This window comes from Nyctibius grandis, chromosome 6 (assembly GCF_013368605.1).
Source record: "Nyctibius grandis isolate bNycGra1 chromosome 6, bNycGra1.pri, whole genome shotgun sequence".
Taxonomy (NCBI): domain Eukaryota; kingdom Metazoa; phylum Chordata; class Aves; order Nyctibiiformes; family Nyctibiidae; genus Nyctibius; species Nyctibius grandis.
The window spans coordinates 68,952,323-68,972,280 of NC_090663.1; the positions used below are offsets into that span (position 1 = coordinate 68,952,323).

Consider the following 19,958-nt stretch of genomic DNA (forward strand, 5'->3'; position numbering starts at 1 on the left):
CCATCCCCGGAGGTGTTGGACTCGATGATCCCAGAGGTCTCTTCCAAGCTAGTCAATTCTGTGATTCTGTGAAAAGCCTGCTTGTTGGTGCCTGTGTGCATGGTATAAACTGGAGGACTTAATGGTGGTGCAGCCTACTCCGATATCTGCGCTTCTTCTGCTGACTGGAGAGTATTGGGTGCACTTTCTACAGAAGATCTTTGGATCTGCTTTCATTTCTAAGGAATCCAGTTTCCATGTGCCAGGGCTGCTCCACAACACAAACCAAACTATGGTATATGGGGATGGGGTTATTTTAGAAGGACAGCCCCAGCTTTAGACAAACATGCTAATGTAAGCATGTGCAAAGGAAAGATCTTTTGTGGACCAGTGTATCACTATCTTGGAAGTTATGCCCTAAATGCTCATTCCACCAAGGTTAGTTAATTTATTCTGTGATAAGGTTGTAAATGAGCAGCTGATGGGCTCCTCTTAGGTTCTAGAGATACAGTTATTCACCTTTGTTTCTTCTGTGATGCATACAAAAAGGCAGAAGAGTGTTCAGTGTAAGGGGATGAACTGGGTCTTTCCTAAAAAATACTGAATTAAATTACTGGCATTTGATAGGATAGAATGAGAACCTGCTTATCTATTGTATGTAAATTCTGTTGTTAAATGGATGCAAAGGTAGGTGACTTGTTACTTCACCACAGCGCATTTTGTAACCCTGTAATACAATTTGGCTGATTCCTTGCAGAGCAGTGGAGGGAGCAGGTTTTATTGCATTGTTGATTCCTGCCTGCTGAAATTTGCTTCTCCATTTCACAGGTGTTATTACAAATTAAAATAAAAAAGTCTGACTTGTACCACAGGCTTCAGTTTGGTTCCTCTGGTCAAGTACCAAAACAGAATCACAGAATCACAGAATGGTTAAGGGTTGGAAGGGACCTTTGGAGATCATCTAGTCCAACCCCCTGCCAAAGCAGGTTCACCTAGAGCATGTTGCACAGGGTTGCATCCAGGCAGGTTTTGAATATCTCCAGAGGAGACTCCACAACCTCCCTGGGCAGCCTGTTCCAGTGCTCTGCCACCCTCAAAGTAAAGAAGTTTTTCCTCATATTCAGATGGAACTTCCCATGTTTCAGCTTGTGCCCATTGCCCCTTGTCCTCTCACTAGGCACCACTGAGAAGAGCCTGGTCCCCTCCTCTTGACACCCACCCCTAAGGTATTTGTAAGTGTTGATAAGATCCCCTCTCAGTCTTCTCTTCTCCAAGCCGAACAGACCCAGATCTCTCAGCCTCTCCTCATAAGAAAGGAGAGGCAGTCATTTCACCATGAAATAGCAAGTCTGACCAAGTAAGTCACTAACTTGAGCAAATGTCAGTTGGAACAGTGCTTCATGTGTATTAAATGAGTTTTAGAAGAGAAGACTTTAGGCAGTCTGAAAACCACACCTACTTGGTTCTGTATTGTAGTTTATTGGTGGGATGTCATATGAAAACTAGTTGACACATTGACAAGTTCCCTTGTTGGCAGCATCTTATTACCTAACATATATTATTACTTGTCATGGTTTTTCTTTCTTCTCCCCTGTATTATATCTGGTGAGTAAACACTTATCAATGAAAAAGAAGTGGGTGGAGTTAGGGCGGGACAAGAGGTAGAAGTTACATTATCATTGAGAGCTTCTGTGAGGCTTCAGAGGGCAGCAGCCTTCTCCTAGAGATAGCTTTGGCTCTTAGAATGTGTAACTTCTATTTGCCTCTGTCTCTTGAAGCTTGCTGGATTTGCCACTACAGATGAGTATATATTCTCAGAAAGGCAGCGGGTTGGCATTTTCAAGGAGCAAGTATGGAGGAAAACAGAGAGGGCTACGGCCTTGCAGAGAGCAAGGTTTTGTATATCGGGATGATTTTGTTTGTGGTGTTAGTTTTGTTGCCTTCGATGTTTAGAGTGTCATTGGGGATTTCTCATTTCTATGTGAAAATTGTAATAAAAATGTTAGAGGTAAGTTGAGAATTGGCTTATAAAGGTACATGTTTACTACAGGACATGTTTAATAAAAAAATAAAAATCTGTACATTTGATATAGATGCCATAAAAGTCAGCAGAAATAATTCCATTAACTTGGATGTCTTGTTTGCACCTTTAACTTACACGATAGTTTTTTTGAATGGCGTCTTTAATGATAATTAGTTATGTGCTGGTTTATAATCTGGTACCAGTTTGAGGTTTTCTTGGGTTAAAGTAGAGATTTCATGATATATTGCTTTTAGTTTAAGCTGGTTAGAATACTTCATGCTATACTCGTGACAAGTCAAATATAAATATAAAGATGTATTAGTTTATGGGAGTTGGTACGTAACAATAACATGTATTTTAGATGTACAGAAGTTTCAATGATTTTATTGGATTACTTTAATTACATAATATTAATGAGTACAGTTCTAGGTAAGAATACGGACTGTGTGTGTTTGCTTCTTCCACTTATAGATCTGGGGGATCCAGCAGTCACAAATTCTGTTGTACGAGACTTGAGGAATCCATGCAATCGTCTAAAAGTGTAATTCTTCTAGAAATGAACAGGTCATGGCTAAGATCCTGATTCAGCTGGTATCAGTAAAAGTTTTCTGGGGCCTTTAATAAGCCAGAGTTGCATTTAATTCTTCAAGTCTGGCTTTTCATATCCATCAGTGGCCAAACGTAGGTGCTGTGAATTCATCATGTTGAACAGTGAGTGAAGCATTTCCATTTTCCAGTAGATTAACTTTATCTTTCTAGCATAAACCTGCTCTCATTAGTACACTTTCTTCTTGTGGCAGAAGACTTGTTACTAGTGTTGTTACTATTACTAAGCTGTTAGAGCCATCTACTTGTGCAGTAGAACATATCTGTAACAATGTGATACAGTTAATATCATGACCATCTTACCTTGCCAATTCTGTTTTATTTTATTTCTGTTGTATAATTCAGCTCTCTTTTTCTCTCTCTCTCTCTTTTTCTCTTACTGATTAAGAGCTCTTGGGCAGGGACTGTCTTAGCTGTATAAACATCATTTAGCATAGGGAACATGTCTGCAAACTTTAGGAGTTACTTGTTTTTTCAGATACTGATGTCAATGGGAAATGACTGCTTGCAGTTGACTATATATAATATTGGCTTTTATATGTGATACTTTTTTTATCGGCCAGTGGTATGCTAATACAATTCTTACTGGTGTCCTGAGTAGGAGGCTTGTGGCACTTGTATGTGGAATTGATTTTACCAGGCTCTCTCATATCAAACACAAAACTGAGGAGGTCTTTGGACAGCTTTGCTGCAGTTGGCAGACATTAAAATAATTTCTGTATTTTTTTCCCCTGTGCATTTCCCAATTTTGAAGGCCATTTGACCCACTCAATGGGTGCTTAATATAAGAAGGCACTTCTCTTTGGAAAAGCATGTTACATGTTCTTCTTTCCAGAGTTTTTGTAATAGGTTATGAGTATGATAATTCTGTGTTCACAATGTGGAGGATTAATTTATCAAAAAAGAAGTAATTAATTTAATTGTTATGCAATCAGATACAGCCTTTTATGTCTAGTTCCCCATTGCTGCAGCAGCTAGTAACAGGAAAAGCACAGCTCCATGTACTGCAGTTCAAGCTGGCTTGTTTTGTTCTTTAGTTGGAAGTTCTTCCCTAACTGTTCTGTGGGCAAAAAAGGAGTTTTCTCCATTTTCATCTTATGATTAATTTCAGCTGTTTTCTTTGAAGTATTGTTCAAATGCTTCTCATTGTGCCAAAAGAGTAGCTAAGAGCTATCTTGGTGGGAAGTGGGAGGGAGAGAGAATGGAGGGAATGTCAGGTTCCCTTTGCTTGCGCTGTGGCCCACTTGGCTCTTCAGAAGTAAGGGTAGGGCTGGAAAATGCTGGGGGCTAAAGCTTGTGTATGCAATTGCTGGGCCTCTTCTGGGAGTCCTGGGGCTCATTCACCAGAATGTGGCTAAAATTGCTGACTGGGATACAGTTAGCTTTAAAGCAGGCTTATATGCGCCCTTCGTTCAAAAGATGAACAACTTGACGTTGACAGCCTAGTGAAGTGTTGACTTGTTTCTAGCTGTGGCATTACCTACCTGAGATCTTGCAAATGGGGTAATGCACAAAGACCATTCGTGGTTCTTGTTGCTAGCCTGAATGGTGAAATAGGATGCTTTACTGGATAGCTATGCTGAAAATGCTAAGAGCAGATGCTTAGTCATATATTAGCACACTACTGACTATGTGGCAGGAATATCCGCACTCTAGGAAGTACGAAAAATGGTTGATGTTTCACCAAAAATCTAACCTTGAGCACTATGACTGGATTTTCCATTGTGTTGCATTTGATTTAGTCTGTTATGTAGACCAGCAAAATTAACAGAAAACTTCTCACCTGAGAACACTTGAATATAAAGCAAATATAGCTTCTTACAGCTTTAAATGACTACTCAAATTGGGAGGCAGAGGGAAAACATGTTTTATTTTCCTCCATGTTTTTGTCATTTTGAGAAAAATAAGAGTAGAGACTGAAATCAAGGATTTTAAAGTCAAAAGATTTTTTCTTTCAAAGTTGTGTTTTTAAAGAAAGCACATCTGTAGCCCTTTCTGAATTTGCTGGGAGCTCTAGGTGTTTTAGGATAAAGCCCAAGTTTGCAGATCTATTACGAACCAATGAATAATCGTGGTATATTGTGAGATAAGACATTCTGATTTCCTGACTACACTGAACTGTTTTAGCAGTGTGAACTGTGACTGAAACAAATGGGCAACATGTAATCTATGTATGGAAAGAATTTGTACCCTTTGCTGCTTCTCCATCAAGGAATCTAGATGCTTGTTTTTTAGAAACAAAACAACCCTTTTTACAAAACCAAGATTCAAGATTTGAAAACTTGTGGGGGTGTTTGTTTTGTTTATGGGTTTTTTGGTTTTGTGAGTTTTTTGGTTTTGGTGGTGGTGGTATTTATTTTTTTGAAGACATATGGATAGTATAATAGTAAGAGATTTCCAAGACAGTAATTTCTCAGTTGCATAACTGTCAGCCCATAATGACTATTATTGCTACCCATTTATCCTTAAAATATTTCTGGAAATTATAAAGATTCATATTGTTTGGTTTCTAATAAGGTTATTCTTCCCCATATGCTTGTAAGCTTTTTACTTGTGAAATAATGTGTTTTCTCTAAGCTTTGTATTTGCTTGTCTGTAATGGGGCTTGGTGGAAATGACGATACTAGCAAAGCTGTGCTAGGGACATTATTTCAGCTCTTTAGTGTGTCAGCTGCAAAAGAAAATGCATTTGCTTGAATGAAATCTACACCATGCTCTTGCAGTCCTGTGGAGAGTCAAATAAACATGTTAAATAGCTGTAACTCCATTTGCCAAGAAACTTGAGGAATTTTCCGAGATCAGAGCTTCTATATAAAATTGGAGTATTGTTGTTTCTTGAGAAATACTCATGTAGGAAAGACATCAGCCAGCTAATAATTGTGGATAGTCTTAGAATTGATATCTCACTTGCACATTGAGGTGGTTAATACACTGTAAGCTCCCACTGGAGTATGGGCAGGTGTTGCAGACACTTAAGCTACTGGAAGAAGCTCACTGCTATGCTTTGAAATACATCATTATCCTGAGCTAACCACTACATCAAAAAAAAAAAGAAATGATACTCGTGCTTTTATCCCAAACAAATGTTTGGGGCCCTTCTCAACCTATTTCATCTGCCCTCACTAGAGCAGACAGGAGATTTGTGAGTGCTTTTCACCATCCAATTGTGGACAGTCACTGCTTGCACATCCTCTCAGACATGCAGTATAATACTCAGATAATTTAATCTGTGTTCTTGTTTGGGATGTGAAAGGGGAAATGGGGCCTGGCAGAAAGGACTGTTGGATGGAAAGGTCTTAAGTGCTTGATCTTAGATGGTGATTTTAGCTTGCACTGAAAACCTACGGACCTTCTCTTTGTAATTCTATTGGAAGAATTTACATGGAGTAATGAAGAAAGTAATTAATATAATGAAGTATTAGGCACCCTTATTTTGTTCAGAATGTAATTATAGGGAGCCTCAAACAAATGGGCTGTTGGAGTTAAGCTGTCAAGTCTTCAGTATTCCAGATGGGATTGCCTGCTGGATGATTGTACTCCTCGTGTACTCATCACTTCAGAAATGGGAGGGAGGAAAGCACAGCACCTGCATTCTCATTCTGTCAGCGAACTTAGGAATGAAGTTGCTCCATTTAACACTTAAATTCTGTGTTAGTTGCAACATCTGTGTTTTTGTAAGGTATTTACAACATCCTTTCATTACTGTTTTGCAACAAAGACCAGCATGACAGCTCTGTCTCAATACTCTGCAAAACAAACGTGATCATAAAGCCTTATTTCATATTTTAAAAACACATTAACTATACAGATGCCATTGAATGCAAAAGAACATAGAAACTACTCTGCTGGGTCAGTCCAGAGTTTGACCCAGACAGGTAGCCTGGTTTTGACAGGCGTCAACTCAATTGCTTGATGAAAAGCCTAAGAGCTGTGTGATTGTATGGATGTATTTCAAGGAATACCCTCCCAGCTGCTTGTTGCGTCAGCCTCCAAGCCGATTCATGAGTTAGGAGAGTTTTGTGTTCCATGATGATTTTCTTCCATGTTTTTATGTAACTGGTCCTATTTTAGTTGATCTCTGGCAATATGTCCTGGATGATGAACTCCACAACTTTACTGTGCTTTGTGGAAATACATTACCTTTTTCTTGCTCATATGCCCTGCCCAACACTTTCATATGATGCTCCCAAGTTCTTGTATTAGAAGAGAAAATGGATAACTGTTCCTTATGCACCTGCTCTGTGCTGGTCCAGACTTTGTAGACCTCTGTCATACACTATCTCAGCCAGCTCTTTTCCAAGCTAACAAACCCCGTGTAATCATTCACCTATTGAAAGCTCTTCCTCATCTGCCTTGTCCTCTGCCTTTGTAGCGTTGGCTGACTATTTAATTACAGGCTGACAGTTTTGTCCCGCTGTTTCTCTGTGCTATGAGGCACAAGGTAATAGCCTGACACGACTTTGTACTTTACTAGTCAACTTTATAAATTTTTGTTTGGTTTTGACTTGTCTTGCTCAATTGAATTAGTTAACATATTTTTGTGAGTCAGCTTGGGCAGTTATTATCACCCTTTTTCTACCTGGGATAGCCAGCCTCCTTGAGGTATTCCAAATCGTACAAGACAGTATGACCAAGCACGTTTCTGGCAGTGCTTGCCAACTGGCAGGTGCATGTTCCTGTAGGAGGACCATGATGGGTAAGATAAGGGTGGTAGACAGGAAAGCAGAGAGTAAGGCAAAGGGCTTTGTTTGCCAAACTAGCTGATTTTTGTTTTTTCCTCCCTCATGCCATACAACTATCCTAAAGGATATTGGGGAAGGGGTGAGGACAAGCAGTACGTTATAAAGAGGTTAAGTTTGCCACATGTCTGCCTTTACTCTCTTTTGCAACGTTCTTGTTCCTGTGCCATATATTCTTTCATTTCTCAGTGTGTAGGCTGCTGTTTTCATGACATTCCCTGGCTCCCCATTTCTGAATAACTCTCCATGTATTGCAAAAGATTGAGACAGATGATGTACCAGTTTAGTTTTCCTAGGGAATAACTGAAAATTATAGACAAGGTGAAGGTCTGTGGTTTTTTTTTTTCATGGTCTTATAACAGATGGTTTCGATGGAGTTTAAAATATCACATCACTGCCCATTCTGCTTTCTCTTTTTTCTTTTCTTTTAAGATGGCTGGTAAAGAAAGTCAACTAAGTGTAACTAAAATATTGTAATGATGCCGTGATAAAGTGTCCCTTTTTTGTTATTGACTTAAACTTCAATAGCTAGAGAAGGAGTTGGTAGAGAGCATGCAAAACTTAAGGACAGCAAAATGCTAGTTGATGTTGTTGGCACATGCAACACGTAATGTGGTGAAGACTGTTTGAGATCAAGCTTAGTGGTGACTTAAATGGCTGCGCGTGTCAGTAAGAGGGAAATAAACTATTTAACAAGAGTTTATCCTGAAGCAGAAGGATGTATCCTTTTCTGTTGTAGGTGGGAAGCCTTAATAGCAGGTGAGGACATAAGTTGAGTGGGTCATTGATTCCTTAATAATGAGTAGAGCCTACATGCAAGCATCCTGTGTCCTTTGTTAGGGCAGATATCTTGACGTGAATATAGGAAGATCCAGTCCTCAAAGGAGCTACTATTTATATGTTTATATATGTATGATGAAACCATTCAAAAACATGAAAACTTCAAAAATTAGGCATATTGGTATATTTGATTTTGCTAATGGAGGAGTTTTATGCTGCTGTGCACAGGGAGGAGAAACTTCGTTTAGCTCAAAAAGGTAAAGACAGGGAAGGGTGAAAGCTCATTACCAAAACTACTGCTTCCAAAATATTATGGATATGAAATGGTCCCTCCTCTGTCTTCTTTTAACAAAAATTGCATGAATGCCCTAAAGCTGATGTAATCTCTTATTATTTAAAATCCATTTTAGATCTATTTTTTCCGTCATGTCTCTAACGTCAGTGATAGTATTTTGCATCATTCTGTTGCCTGAAGCTAAGCGGGGAAGAGAGTTTTGGACCCATGGACCTCATAGAATCTCTTAGGTAGCTCAGTAATCTGTGGGGGTTTTAAGGAGTTTTTGTTTGTTTAAAAAACAAACAAAACCAAAGCAACAAAAGGTCCCAGGAATAAAACAACTGCCTGTGTCCTGAAAAGAAGTTTGAGCCAAGCTGGTTTTCCTGACAATGGCAAAAGGTAATCTATGTAACAAATGAAACAGGAGGCATGCAGGATAGCCTTCAGGCTGAATTTGAAAAGTGAAAATCTAAGACCTGGCTTCAATAAAAGAAGCTCAGACAGTTCACCTGAGGTGATTACAGAATGCCTGGAAATGACAAAATGAAATCCATCAACATCTACTTTTCTTGTTTTGGGAACAGTGGGCCACCCTGCAGATTGAGGAGGCGGTAACAAAGCAGAAGGCGCTGGCACTTGAAAATTTAATCTCCACTGGTAAGATTTCTGAATGAAGGTGACACAGCACTATTTGTTTTGTAAAAAGGAAACTATTTTAATATCTTATCTAGAAAAGTGTAAACAGAAACATAAATTGCATCTGATGTTAAGTAAGAAAACTGGAATGGCCAAAATGGAGTTTGATGGGAAATAACTGCTGAAGTTACAAACCTACAAGAGAGGCCTTAAATATGTTATAAACAAGATAATCTGTGAATGATTGAGTCTTCTGAATAAAAGGTATTAGAGACTAGTGTGGGTAGAGAAAGACATTGCTGATTGATAAATATTTGGGAAGGTGTCCCTGTTTTCATGAGTACTTTGTACTTTCTGATTCCATCAGCGCTCTCTTTACAAGATTAGGAGGAATGAGTATTCTTTGCCCTTGACGTTGCTATGTATGGATTCTCTCTTGCTTCTTGTAACTCCTTAGCATGCAAAAAGCCAGGGTCTCTCAAGTAAAAGAGCTACACTGTCCCACAGATCACAGTTACAATTTGTACTCTTCCCTAGGCATGGGGATAAAACGTGCGAGAGTAATTTTTTTTTCTCTTCCCAACTATTTTTCCTTTCTTCTTTGATCAAAGGGGACTGGGTTAAGTTCTCATAGTAATCCTTTTCCTTGTAGTGCTATTTTTAGTCATTAGTCACGTAGACTGTTTGGTTTGTCAGCTAATGAATTTCAGGTCTGATGATTTCCTGGATGTTGAACATTTGACTGAAGTGCAGCTGGAGGAAAGTTTTGTGATTCTGATCAGGGGATAGTATGTTGATTAAGATAAATTAAATGTATTTTGTATAATGCATATTTAATGTCATCCAATACCTGCCCCCCCCCCCCCAAAATAAAAAAAAGGCAAACAAAAAAGCCAAGTGTTAGCTGGTATGAATCAATACAATTTTAGTCACTGTAACCAGCCAGATAAGAATCTGGTCTCAGAGTGACCTCAGCAAACAACACTGAGGCTTACTGTGTGGCTATCCTATGAGGTGTAATTTTGCAGATATGGAGCATGAATATGTTGTCACTCTTCCTGCACAATGCTTCTGTGTTACACTATGTATATCTTGGGGAAAAAAAATAGACACTCTGAAGTTTCTTGGTAGTGAAGTGACTCTTAAAGGAGAAGTGATGGGGGAAGAGAGAAGGCTCTGAGAAAAAATACCAAAGGAAGGTGTTTGTTACAGCTGGGAAAAAGTAAAACTAATCAACAGCAGCAAGAACAACTATACAAACGCTGCCTGAATTTGAGCCAAGGCACCAGAAGGGGTCTGCAGTCTTGGCAGTGCACTGTTGACATTTATAGGTGTGTGTACCTATGTTGTTTGGTAAATGATAATGAAGTGGATGTTGTGCTCAAGGTTTTATTTGCGGCTTGCTCTGAATGCTTTTCTCCTTTCTTCAACAATTTAGTGGTGTTATATGGCATAGGATTTGAGAAGTAACTCGTGGAACTAAATGCCAGTAAGTAAATGAGGCATAACAATGCAATTATGGTGCTTGGAGTAGGAGGAGAGCTATTTCTAAAAAGCACGTGTATTTTATTCTTTTTGAAATCCATATTGTCCATTCCACTGTGTGGAAGGCAGACTCATTTCCTCATGCAGGGATCATCCAGAGAGAGAAAACCTCCATGGAAGAGGAGATTGCCGGCCAGCGCCGAGGACGCTTCAGCCTTGCTGATGTTATGTACTTCTCCAAGAAGGGGTGTGAGGCAGTTGTAGAAGATGAAGTCACTCAACGGTTCTCCTCTGAGGAGCTGGTATCCTGGAATCTCCTCAGCAGAACCAACGCCAACTTGCACCATGTCAGCTGGCAACTGAGCGTTGTGTGGGTCATTGGGATCCTAATTCGGTATTGTCTCCTGTTGCCTTTTCGGTGAGCCAGATGTAATTTGCTGAGATCAGTTTTTCATAGTACTTTTTACAAAAGATGTGAAATAACGTGCTATCGACTAGTGCAGAAAGGAGAACCAGGTGTGTCTTTGTTTTCCAAGATGCCACCGAAACTCAAATATCCCCAAAAGAAAAAAAAAAAGGTGCTGAAGATGTACATTTCTCATGTTCCATATGTTTTATTAATAATTAATTTGTTTTTAAAGCCCGGAAAAACTTTATAGAAATTATCTGGAGCTCTTTTTGTTATGTAAAGTAACAACTGTTTCAACTGAAAGGATCAGTCTCTACCTGTCTGAATTAGAGACAGGGAGACTGAACACTTGGGATTTGAAGCAGAGCCAATGTTCTGGGGGCACAGGGCTGGATGGGAAAAAGAGACATCCACTTGGAATGCATTACATTTTCAGACTTTTTAACTTTTCTTTTAAGCAAAACCAGCCTTTTATCATGTTGACCAAACAGCCACAAATATTCCTGAGTTCTTGTAAAGAGCAGGAGCTTTTAAAATTTCTTATTCCTTTGATGGGAGGACAGTATATTCAAAACATAGCTGCAGTGCATAGAGGGATTTCATACCAGTCAATCACATAGCAGAGCACATATGCCTGTCTGTAAACTTAGATATGCAGCTTAAGACGACAATATTTATGTAGAAATGGCTTCAATATTTGTTTTGCTTAGCCATTAGTAACCAACGACGTTTAATTTTCATGATTATGTAGTAGCTTACTGCTTGGGGTGGAAATACATACTGAAATTTCTGCATAGGTCTTTAAAAATGAAATGATGCGTCCCTTTTGGCACTGAGAAATCTCACCTGCGTTAAAGAATACTAGCCACTACTTGCTGTCCTCTTTGAACACGATGGCTTCTTTACCGTATGATAGCTTCAGATTGAGGCGTGGTGCTTTTTGCCAGGCAACACAGGGTTTTGTACTCAGTGCAGGATTAATTGAGTGAAAATGTGTTCATGTTATCCTGTTGGCCTTAACTGGTTTGTATTGCTAGTTAGATACTATTAGTGGTGGAGGGAAGCATTGTGAAATGGATCAAAGGGTTAAATAGAAGATTTTCTTGCTTGCTCTTCCAGTTTTGCTTTTTAGCATTTAATTAAGATTATTTTACTTCGTAGTGTCTGCTTGGCTGTTTTCAGCATCTTCTTGATGGTCTTGGCCACTACAGTAGTAGGACAGTTTCCAAATGGCAGGTAGGTGTTTGCTGAGGGCTCTTTCCATTTCTTTTTTTATTTCTTTAAGGATTTGAATTAGTGTGTTGGAATATAGATCTGCCTGAGTCTGGAGGATGAATGTGGACTATTGTGGGGTGATTTTTTTTCTCTACTTTGAACTGTGAGAGAGAGTATGGCAATGGCATCTGAAAGTGGACATGCAGTGTAAGCCAGGTAGATACTGATGGAAGCGTGTCTTAGAATGAAAAATAAATAGTATACTCTACTTGAGCCAGAATAGGGCAACTAAATCATCTGTCCTGAGCAATGCCACGTTAATACTGTGAGATAGTTATGTCCTGTCAGTGCAAAAAAACCTCAAATGTGATTCACCAGCTAAATATAAAAATATTTGAATGAGTCAATACCAGCTGCTTCCAGAGGAAAATCTATAAAACAAAACCCTGACTATTATCTTCTCTGTTTTGAATCTGGTGGGTTTAGAATAGATTACAGTAGAAGAATGGACCAAGAGTATCTTTGATACCCAATAAGTTGCTCCTGCATGGCATTATTAGTGCAATTGAATCTTAGTGTGGTTTTTGTAATAACAGCTATTTGGAATACTTTGGAGAGTTTACATTACATTGTTTTATGAGTGACTGCATAGAACTGGAAAAGTATGTATGGCTTCATTTTTTTTAGAGTTAAATGCTGGCTGAGCAACCAGGTTCAGCTGATATGTGCCACATTAGGTGTCCGATCCGTGAGTGGTCTTGTTCTTTTCCACAACAGGTGAGTGGTGCCACCCTGCTCTTGTTGGTTTGGTATTGATTTCTTACATTGATTTCTCAATGTCTCAAGTTTTAGAGCAGGATTCTTATTTCATTACTGCACAGATACTATGATGGTGCAATTTGATCCATTAAGTTGTTTAGATCATCTAGACTCTGTCAAGATGTTTGCATGCCCTGCTGTGTTTTCTGTTGTGTGTTGGCAGGGTATGTGAAGGTGCAGTAGTACTGTGTTCTTGATTGAATATACACTTAGACATTTTTCTCAATGTTTGCCATGAACGTGTTATAATCACACGCAAGAATGTTGCCATAAAATGTTTGACTGTTCTATTAGCCGGTTTGTTTGGTAACTGATTCTTCACCCTCTCTCCTAAAGTAAGTTATGGATGGTATTTCAGTAAGCTTTTGTAGTATCTTGCTTGCTTAGTGGTAGAGATTTATGTAATGGGGGCTCCTGAAATTTTTTTTTGTTTGTGCTTTAGAAAAGAAGCAAAATCATGCTCTAGTGTCTTTGCTTTTAGAGTTTTAGTGTCTGAGTAGTCTTTGATATATACCTCTATGAATGGTAATGTATGCAGCTAAAATGCCCACTCCAGTGAAGTCTTGCATTCTCAGCTAAAAGGAAACTGGTTTTGGTGAAATGCCAAAACTACTGAAATGTGAAGGGACTCTTGAGAGTATGCTTACCTGCTGTAATATACTGCCAGAAGTTTTAACGTATATCATAGTAATATTAGTATTTTAAAATATTTTGTGTTCTTCTACTTTCTGTGGATCTGCAGATGAGCTGTATGCCTGAAATGCTTTTGTCACTGAGAGTCTCAATTGTGGATGTATGCTCACTGAATGGGTCACCTGATGGGGCCTGTAGGCTGGAGAATAAACATTAAGTAATTTCTTTTATGGTTGTCACTGCAGGGAAAACAGACCGCAGGAAGGAGGCATCTGTGTAACCAACCACACATCTCCTTTGGATGTTCTCATCCTGGCCAGTGATAGATGCTATTCCTTGGTAAGAATGAGAGAGTCAGTAAATATTTGTAATGTAGATGTAGTGTTGGGTAAGAGGATAAACTTACCGGTAGAAAGAGTGGGATTTGGTAGCATTTAAACTCACGTTCAGGACTGCAAAATAATAGACAGAGGCCGGTGTGTGCACACTTTTGACCAAGAGATTGGTATCCTTTGTGAACGAGCTTAGAAACTGATGCATCTGTATTCAGAATTTTATCACTTAAGTGTGTGCGTGTTTGCATAGTAACCAGTTTCTTTTGGGCTTGCAGGTTGGCCAAGCACACGGAGGGCTTCTGGGGCTTATTCAAAAATCTTGCATGCAAACCAGTGAGCATGTTGTGTTTGAACGCTCAGAAATGAAAGACCGTCATCTGGTGAGGAAAAAGTAAGGTAATGAGGTGTTTGCTTAATTGTCCCATCAGGTCTAGTAGTTGTGAGGTCCAAGCGTGAGTTGAGACTGTTGTCACCCTGCATCTCTCTTTGGTGGGCAGCTGTAGGTTGTCATCACTGTAAGGTTTGGAACTGCTCCATCAATGAAGGTGCAGGGTGTAGCAATTATCTACTGAACTTTTGATCGTTTGCCCTGTAACCTCTGGGAATTTCCACATTGCCACAATTGCCCTGCCTGCCACAGGCAGGAGCCTGCTCATTCAGTTTTGAGGTTAATGATTTGGGATGTCAGGACAGAAATCGGAGTTCTGTCAGCACATCTGCTTCCCAGATCATGCCTTGCCCTGATACATTTTTGATCAGCTCTGAGCATCAAAGCTGGCTATACCTTCTGTGAGTACAGGATAAAGGGAGGCTGAGCATAGTGCAAAAAAAAAACCAAACCAAACCAAACCCCAAAAAAGACCAAGGTACCACCTAGCTGCTAGAAGCTAGAAGAGCATCCTGGAGAAGTGTAATATGTTTACTTACCATCTATACTGCTCTCCAGGCCTGCAGTATTGATTCTTGGCAGAGACAGCATGTTGTTGGACTTTAAGGACATGAATGGGATTGACTCAGTATGGCAGTTCTTATATTCTCAGGTGTTTACAGAGACTGTTCTTAGTCATCCTAAATCTTCATGAAATAGGGTTTCAATGCAGCTAACATTAAGTGAGTGTCTATGATAGTTTATCCTTAGAAAAATGGAGAAGGTCCCCCAATGCTGGATCATTCTCTCCTTTTTTTGATATCTGATATTTTGTTTTTGTTCTTTAATGCAGACTGGAGAGGAAGTGCACACTCTTGAATCATAGGAAAGACAGGTGTCTCTGAAAACAGCAGATGTTGTGTGTCAGTAATCTGCTTAGTGGTAATACATTTGTTTTTTAAGTGATGCAGCAAATGTAGTAAAATAGTGGCCTATCTCTTAACTCCATGCAGAGAATCATTAGATGCATATAAAACTGATGTTATGAACCTAGAAGGCATGAAAACTTGAAATATGGACTATACTTCAGTCAAAAGAAAAGTTTTACTGTGTTCGTAGCTGGAACCTGTCAAAGATAAATGGGAAGCAATTTTTACTTCCCATGTAAAATGCTTCAAGTACCCGCCATTCTCTGGCTTCGTGTCAATTGGGTTAAAATGATGAAATAAAATGGTGAAATAAAACTGTATACAGTTTTGTAGAAAATCTACTTTTGCAATTAGCAAGAACCTCTGAGATAAAGGCCTGAAACTAGCACGCATCCTGGCTGAGGCTACTGACTGGCAAAGGGCAATTGGTTAAACGCTTTTCTTGTCCTATGTAAGAGGTAACGGATGTTTAGATTCTTGGCCAAATACAAATATGAGTCTTCTATGAAAATGAAATTTTATTTTCTTTCCACAGAATTAGAGAACACATTGCAAATAAGGCCAAATTACCCATTTTAATTTTCCCGGAAGGTAGGAAACTACTATATTGATTTTATTGCTCTCCTCACTGCTTGCCACCGAGTGCAGTTTATTATACCCAGTCTTTACAAGTGAGGTGTTTGTTTTTAGTCTGTAGAATTAATTAGCTCTTGTGAGATATTAAAAGTCAGATTCTAATATTTTGTAACAGTTTTATGACAGTCTGTTTGCTTTAGCGTATAGCGTAACTGAAGAGAGGACAAGCTCTGGGATCATGTTTCAGAACTAAAGCTTACTTTCTCCTTTAGCAACTTAAGTCTTCTTAAGACACTTCAGGATTAATTTGCTGGTACTTTTCTTAGAGTGGATTAGACTCTTAATCTGTTTTAATTCTGGCCAGGTACCTGCACAAACAACACATCAGTAATGATGTTTAAGAAGGGAAGCTTTGAGGTAGGAGGGACTATCCATCCAGTAGCAATCAAGGTAATGTATCTGCAGTTTTCCGAACATGGAAGGATTATTTGCAGAAGCTTCTCATGTCAGAGAAGCTGTTCATGTGTAAACCTTAAAAAGGGGCTTGTTCTGTGTGAATAAGGTACTGAACAGGCCCTGAGAAAACATAATCTTTTCACGGTGCGCAGTGTCTTGCAGTTCAGTGCAGTATGGAAGGTGTTTCACTGAGTGTCTTTACAACTGGATGAGAGCAACCTGAAAAGTGCAATTGCTATGCTGTGTGTTCAGTTCTGTCTGCTCTTTCTGTCCTAGTGCTCCTGCCTCTTGTGTGTTCTGGGGATGAAAGCACTTTTCTTGGCACTTCCAAGGCTTTCTGAGTAGCTTTAGCCAAGTCACCCTAGCTCTAGATATGTTAGTTACTTTTTCTGGAACTATAATGTTGCCTAATCTTATTGAAATTGTTAAAACTGATGTGAGCATTTTAAAGAAAACCTTTGTAGTCAGCATATCTGAAGGTGACAAGTCTTTACATTTTGAGTAGATCTATCTGGTTATAGTTGAGATGTGTTTCAATGGGTCTGTCACAGTTTGGGGTCCTGCATTGCTTGTAAAGGTTAATCACTGTAAACTTGTAAGAAATATTGAAATGTGGAGCTTTACTCTGAACTTACTGCTGCTTTTAGGAGGTGTGATTAGATTTGCCCCTGATCTAATAAGTTGAATTGTGACTTCGTGGCCTAAAAAGAGCAGTTTACGTAATTTAAACTAAGATAGCAGATCATGCCATTTCAGTTATTCTTCTTGTCTTCCAGTACGACCCCCGCTTTGGAGATGTGTTCTGGAACAGCACAAAGCATTCCGTGATGACCTATGCTTTTAATCTGCTGACCAGCTGGGCTGTTGTCTGTAACGTGTGGTACCTGCCTCCAATGGTCATAGAGGTACTTATGCTTTCATATGTTTTGAAAATGCTTGTAAAACGTTGATGGGGAGGAAGTCTGCATTAGTATGCACAACGTGTTGGCGTTACGTTTGTGAATCTTTATTGACAACTTAATGGACAAAGGCCAGAAAGCAACACTATAGTCTTAAAATTAAGTGAGCAGGGATTTATGTGGGTTAGTTATCTTCAAGTAAAAACTACTCTTGCAGAGATTCAGACATTTCTGCACCATGCTCTCTATTGCTCCCAAACAGCTTCTTTACTTGTGTGTAGCTGCCTTGCTTTCCTCTGCTCCCAGGGACTAGAAGAGATGTTAAAATGTGGTTTTATGCTGCAGGAGTCCTGGCCCTCAGCCTGGCACAGACCTCCCTTTTTTACTCCAGGAGTGATATATAGATTCAGGCCTTCTCTTCACTCCATATTGGGGTGCTTCTGCATTCCGTGTCTCTCCTCTACTCCATCTGCACAGCTTCCTCCCACCTCCTTGTTTCTCAGCCCTGCAGAATATCCAGCTAATCCTTTGCCCAGCAGCTTCACCCCACAACTTGGCACAGCCTCTTAGCCCACTGCCCCTGGATACCGACCTGATGCTGACAAAGTGATTGAGGCATTTGCTCCATCAATGCCTCAGTTTGGTACTGCTTACCCCGGTCCTTGCTCAGCCCTAGTCTTGGCAGGGAAGCTGTACCTTCAGTCCTCTGCAGTTTGGGCAAACAGACTCTTGTGAACTCACAGTAATTCACTGATCCTGAATGCGCCAGGCCCCAACCCTGTTCAAGGTATCCCATCTCCTCCAAGGTGATCCTGTCAGTGTGTTTCCAGCTTCAGACTGATACTGAAGTACTGGGAGCAGATGCATCCTCTGCTCTGGCCAGACCTGTGACCTCAGGCTCTATGTGGTTTGAGATTGCCCCAGAAACCACAGAGCCTCACACTCAGTTCTTTTTGGCACCGAATGGTGGCAAACCCCGCAGCGTTCCCCAGGACCAGCTGGAACTGCCCTGCAGGCCACATTTGGTTCATGGGACTGGCATAAACCCAAGCACCTGCTGTCTGACAAAAAGTATCTCTTTAAGTGAGACATAGAGCAAATTTTTAAGTTGCAAAGCAAATAATTAATATACTTTTTCAGGAAGAAGAAGACGCTGTTCACTTTGCCAACAGAGTCAAAGCTGTCATTGCTGCTCAGGGAGGAATGTCTGTGCTTCCTTGGTAAGAAGCAACACCTCTGAGGTTGAGTTTAAAGCATATTTAGGTGTTCTGTATTCTGAAATGTTAGCCTGGAATCTTCTAAAACTTCTTCCAGATGTGCTTTGCTTGGGCTGTAGTCCACCATCCTTACTGACTCTGAGTCAGAAAATACTACTTTATTCCTTGAGCAGTTCCACTAGAAGAAATAGACTAATATAGTATAAAAAGAGAAATGGAGCTGACAGGTGGATCTAGCCAGCAGGTAGTATTTGGTGAAAATCGATTATTTGCCTGTTAAATGCTGTATTAAAGGAAAGGCATTGTTTGTGTTGTGTGGTAAGTATTGCCAGAACAGATCATTTAGCATTGTATTGCAAAAGCCAGCATTTAGGGTGAAAACTGCTTTGGCTACATAATCTAAATACTGTAACGTTTTTTTGCCTTGACCCTGAAGTGAGCTCAATGCTGTTTCTTTTCTGTATCTTTCAGGGATGGGGGACTGAAAAGGAAAAAGGTCAAAGAATGTTTCAAGGAAGAGCAACAGAAAAAATATTGCCAGATAGTAATAGAAAATGGATCTGTGGGAAACAGAAATGTTTGTTAAATGTTATTTATTTTATCTCATTTTTCCATGACTTATCTCCACCAGAAAACAGGCTACTTTTTATACTAAACAGGACATATTTTCCTTTTGCTCTGTAAGGTGTTTTCCATATGACACAGCAGGGAAACCATGAAGAGATAATATTTTGTATTAAACTGGGATATCATTTTATAAATAGGAAGATTTACAATTAGTAAAAATTAGTAGAATTCTCTCTGATGTTGAGTGAGAAGAATCTGCAATAAAATTACTTAGGTTCATTAAAACACCATTTTTTTACATCTTTGAGTTTCCCTGAAGACTTAAATGGTAACTTCTTAACTCTGTAAAACACCTCTGTACACCTAGCCTCTATCAGTGACTTGGACTAGCAGTTTTCCTGTGAGCCACAGTCACTGTGTTGCTGCAGAGATAGATCTCCTGATGTCAGAAGACATTAAGCAGATCACCAAAATGCATTTTCTGAATTGCAAGTTGGAGAGAAAGTGTTGGATGTTGGAGGGAAAGAGGCAGTCGCTGACTTTCTCCTCCATGTCACAAGACCATGGATGGCAACATAGGAAGTTTTCCAGGGTCCCGCTGACAAACAGCGGAACAGTGTCCAGGGCAGCACGTCCCTGATGCCTGGGTGTGTGATGATAAATTAGTCGCAGCGAAGGACAATGTTGTAGAAAAATATATTGTATTTTTAAATTATATTGTGTCTTCTGATTTTGCTATATCCCTTTCAGTGTCTATTTGTATGCATTACACAAATTAAAGAAAACCAATGATGTGACCTCCATAATCCTCTTGTAATTATTTCTGGATAGCCACCTGTTTGTGTTATCACTTGATGTGAAGGCTACTGATTTGCTCTCTGACAAGCCCACGCTCCAGAAATAAATAGAGCAAGTGCCCTTAAGGAATCTGAGATGGAAATATTTATGTCAGCTATAGTATTTCTTTGTATAAAATACTTGCTGTCCAGTTAAGTAGCTCCTACATGGACG

General features: G+C 39.6%; 1 protein-coding gene across 2 annotated transcripts; it reads left to right on the forward strand.

Annotated features, from left to right (window-relative positions):
* The first annotated feature begins 1,831 nt into the window (after nucleotides 1–1,831).
* On the forward strand, nucleotides 1,832–19,618 carry LOC137664654 (glycerol-3-phosphate acyltransferase 3-like). 2 transcript variants are annotated; one of them, XM_068402939.1, is made up of 12 exons: nucleotides 1,832–1,987; nucleotides 8,989–9,061; nucleotides 10,655–10,943; nucleotides 12,096–12,170; nucleotides 12,837–12,926; nucleotides 13,847–13,940; nucleotides 14,212–14,327; nucleotides 15,768–15,823; nucleotides 16,173–16,258; nucleotides 17,041–17,169; nucleotides 18,304–18,383; nucleotides 18,852–19,618. In XM_068402939.1, exons 1-12 carry the CDS (start codon nucleotides 1,832–1,834, stop codon nucleotides 18,964–18,966), a joined length of 1,359 nt encoding a protein of 452 aa, XP_068259040.1. In that variant the 3' UTR covers nucleotides 18,967–19,618. The 2 variants fall into 2 exon arrangements, with proteins under 2 accessions (XP_068259040.1, XP_068259042.1); XM_068402941.1 differs by having other exon boundaries at nucleotides 10,673–10,943.
* Nucleotides 19,619–19,958: the final 340 nt, after the last annotated feature.

Excerpts from the sequence above, each read along its gene's own strand:
- LOC137664654 (XM_068402939.1), top strand. The coding sequence starts at position 1,832 with ATGGAGGAAAACAGAGAGGGCTACGGCCTTGCAGAGAGCAAGGTTTTG. Across the intron at positions 9,062-10,654 it reads TGAAAATTTAATCTCCACTG|ACTCATTTCCTCATGCAGGG; the intron begins GTAAGATTTCTG and ends TGTGGAAGGCAG. Across the intron at positions 17,170-18,303 it reads TGCCTCCAATGGTCATAGAG|GAAGAAGAAGACGCTGTTCA; the intron begins GTACTTATGCTT and ends ATACTTTTTCAG.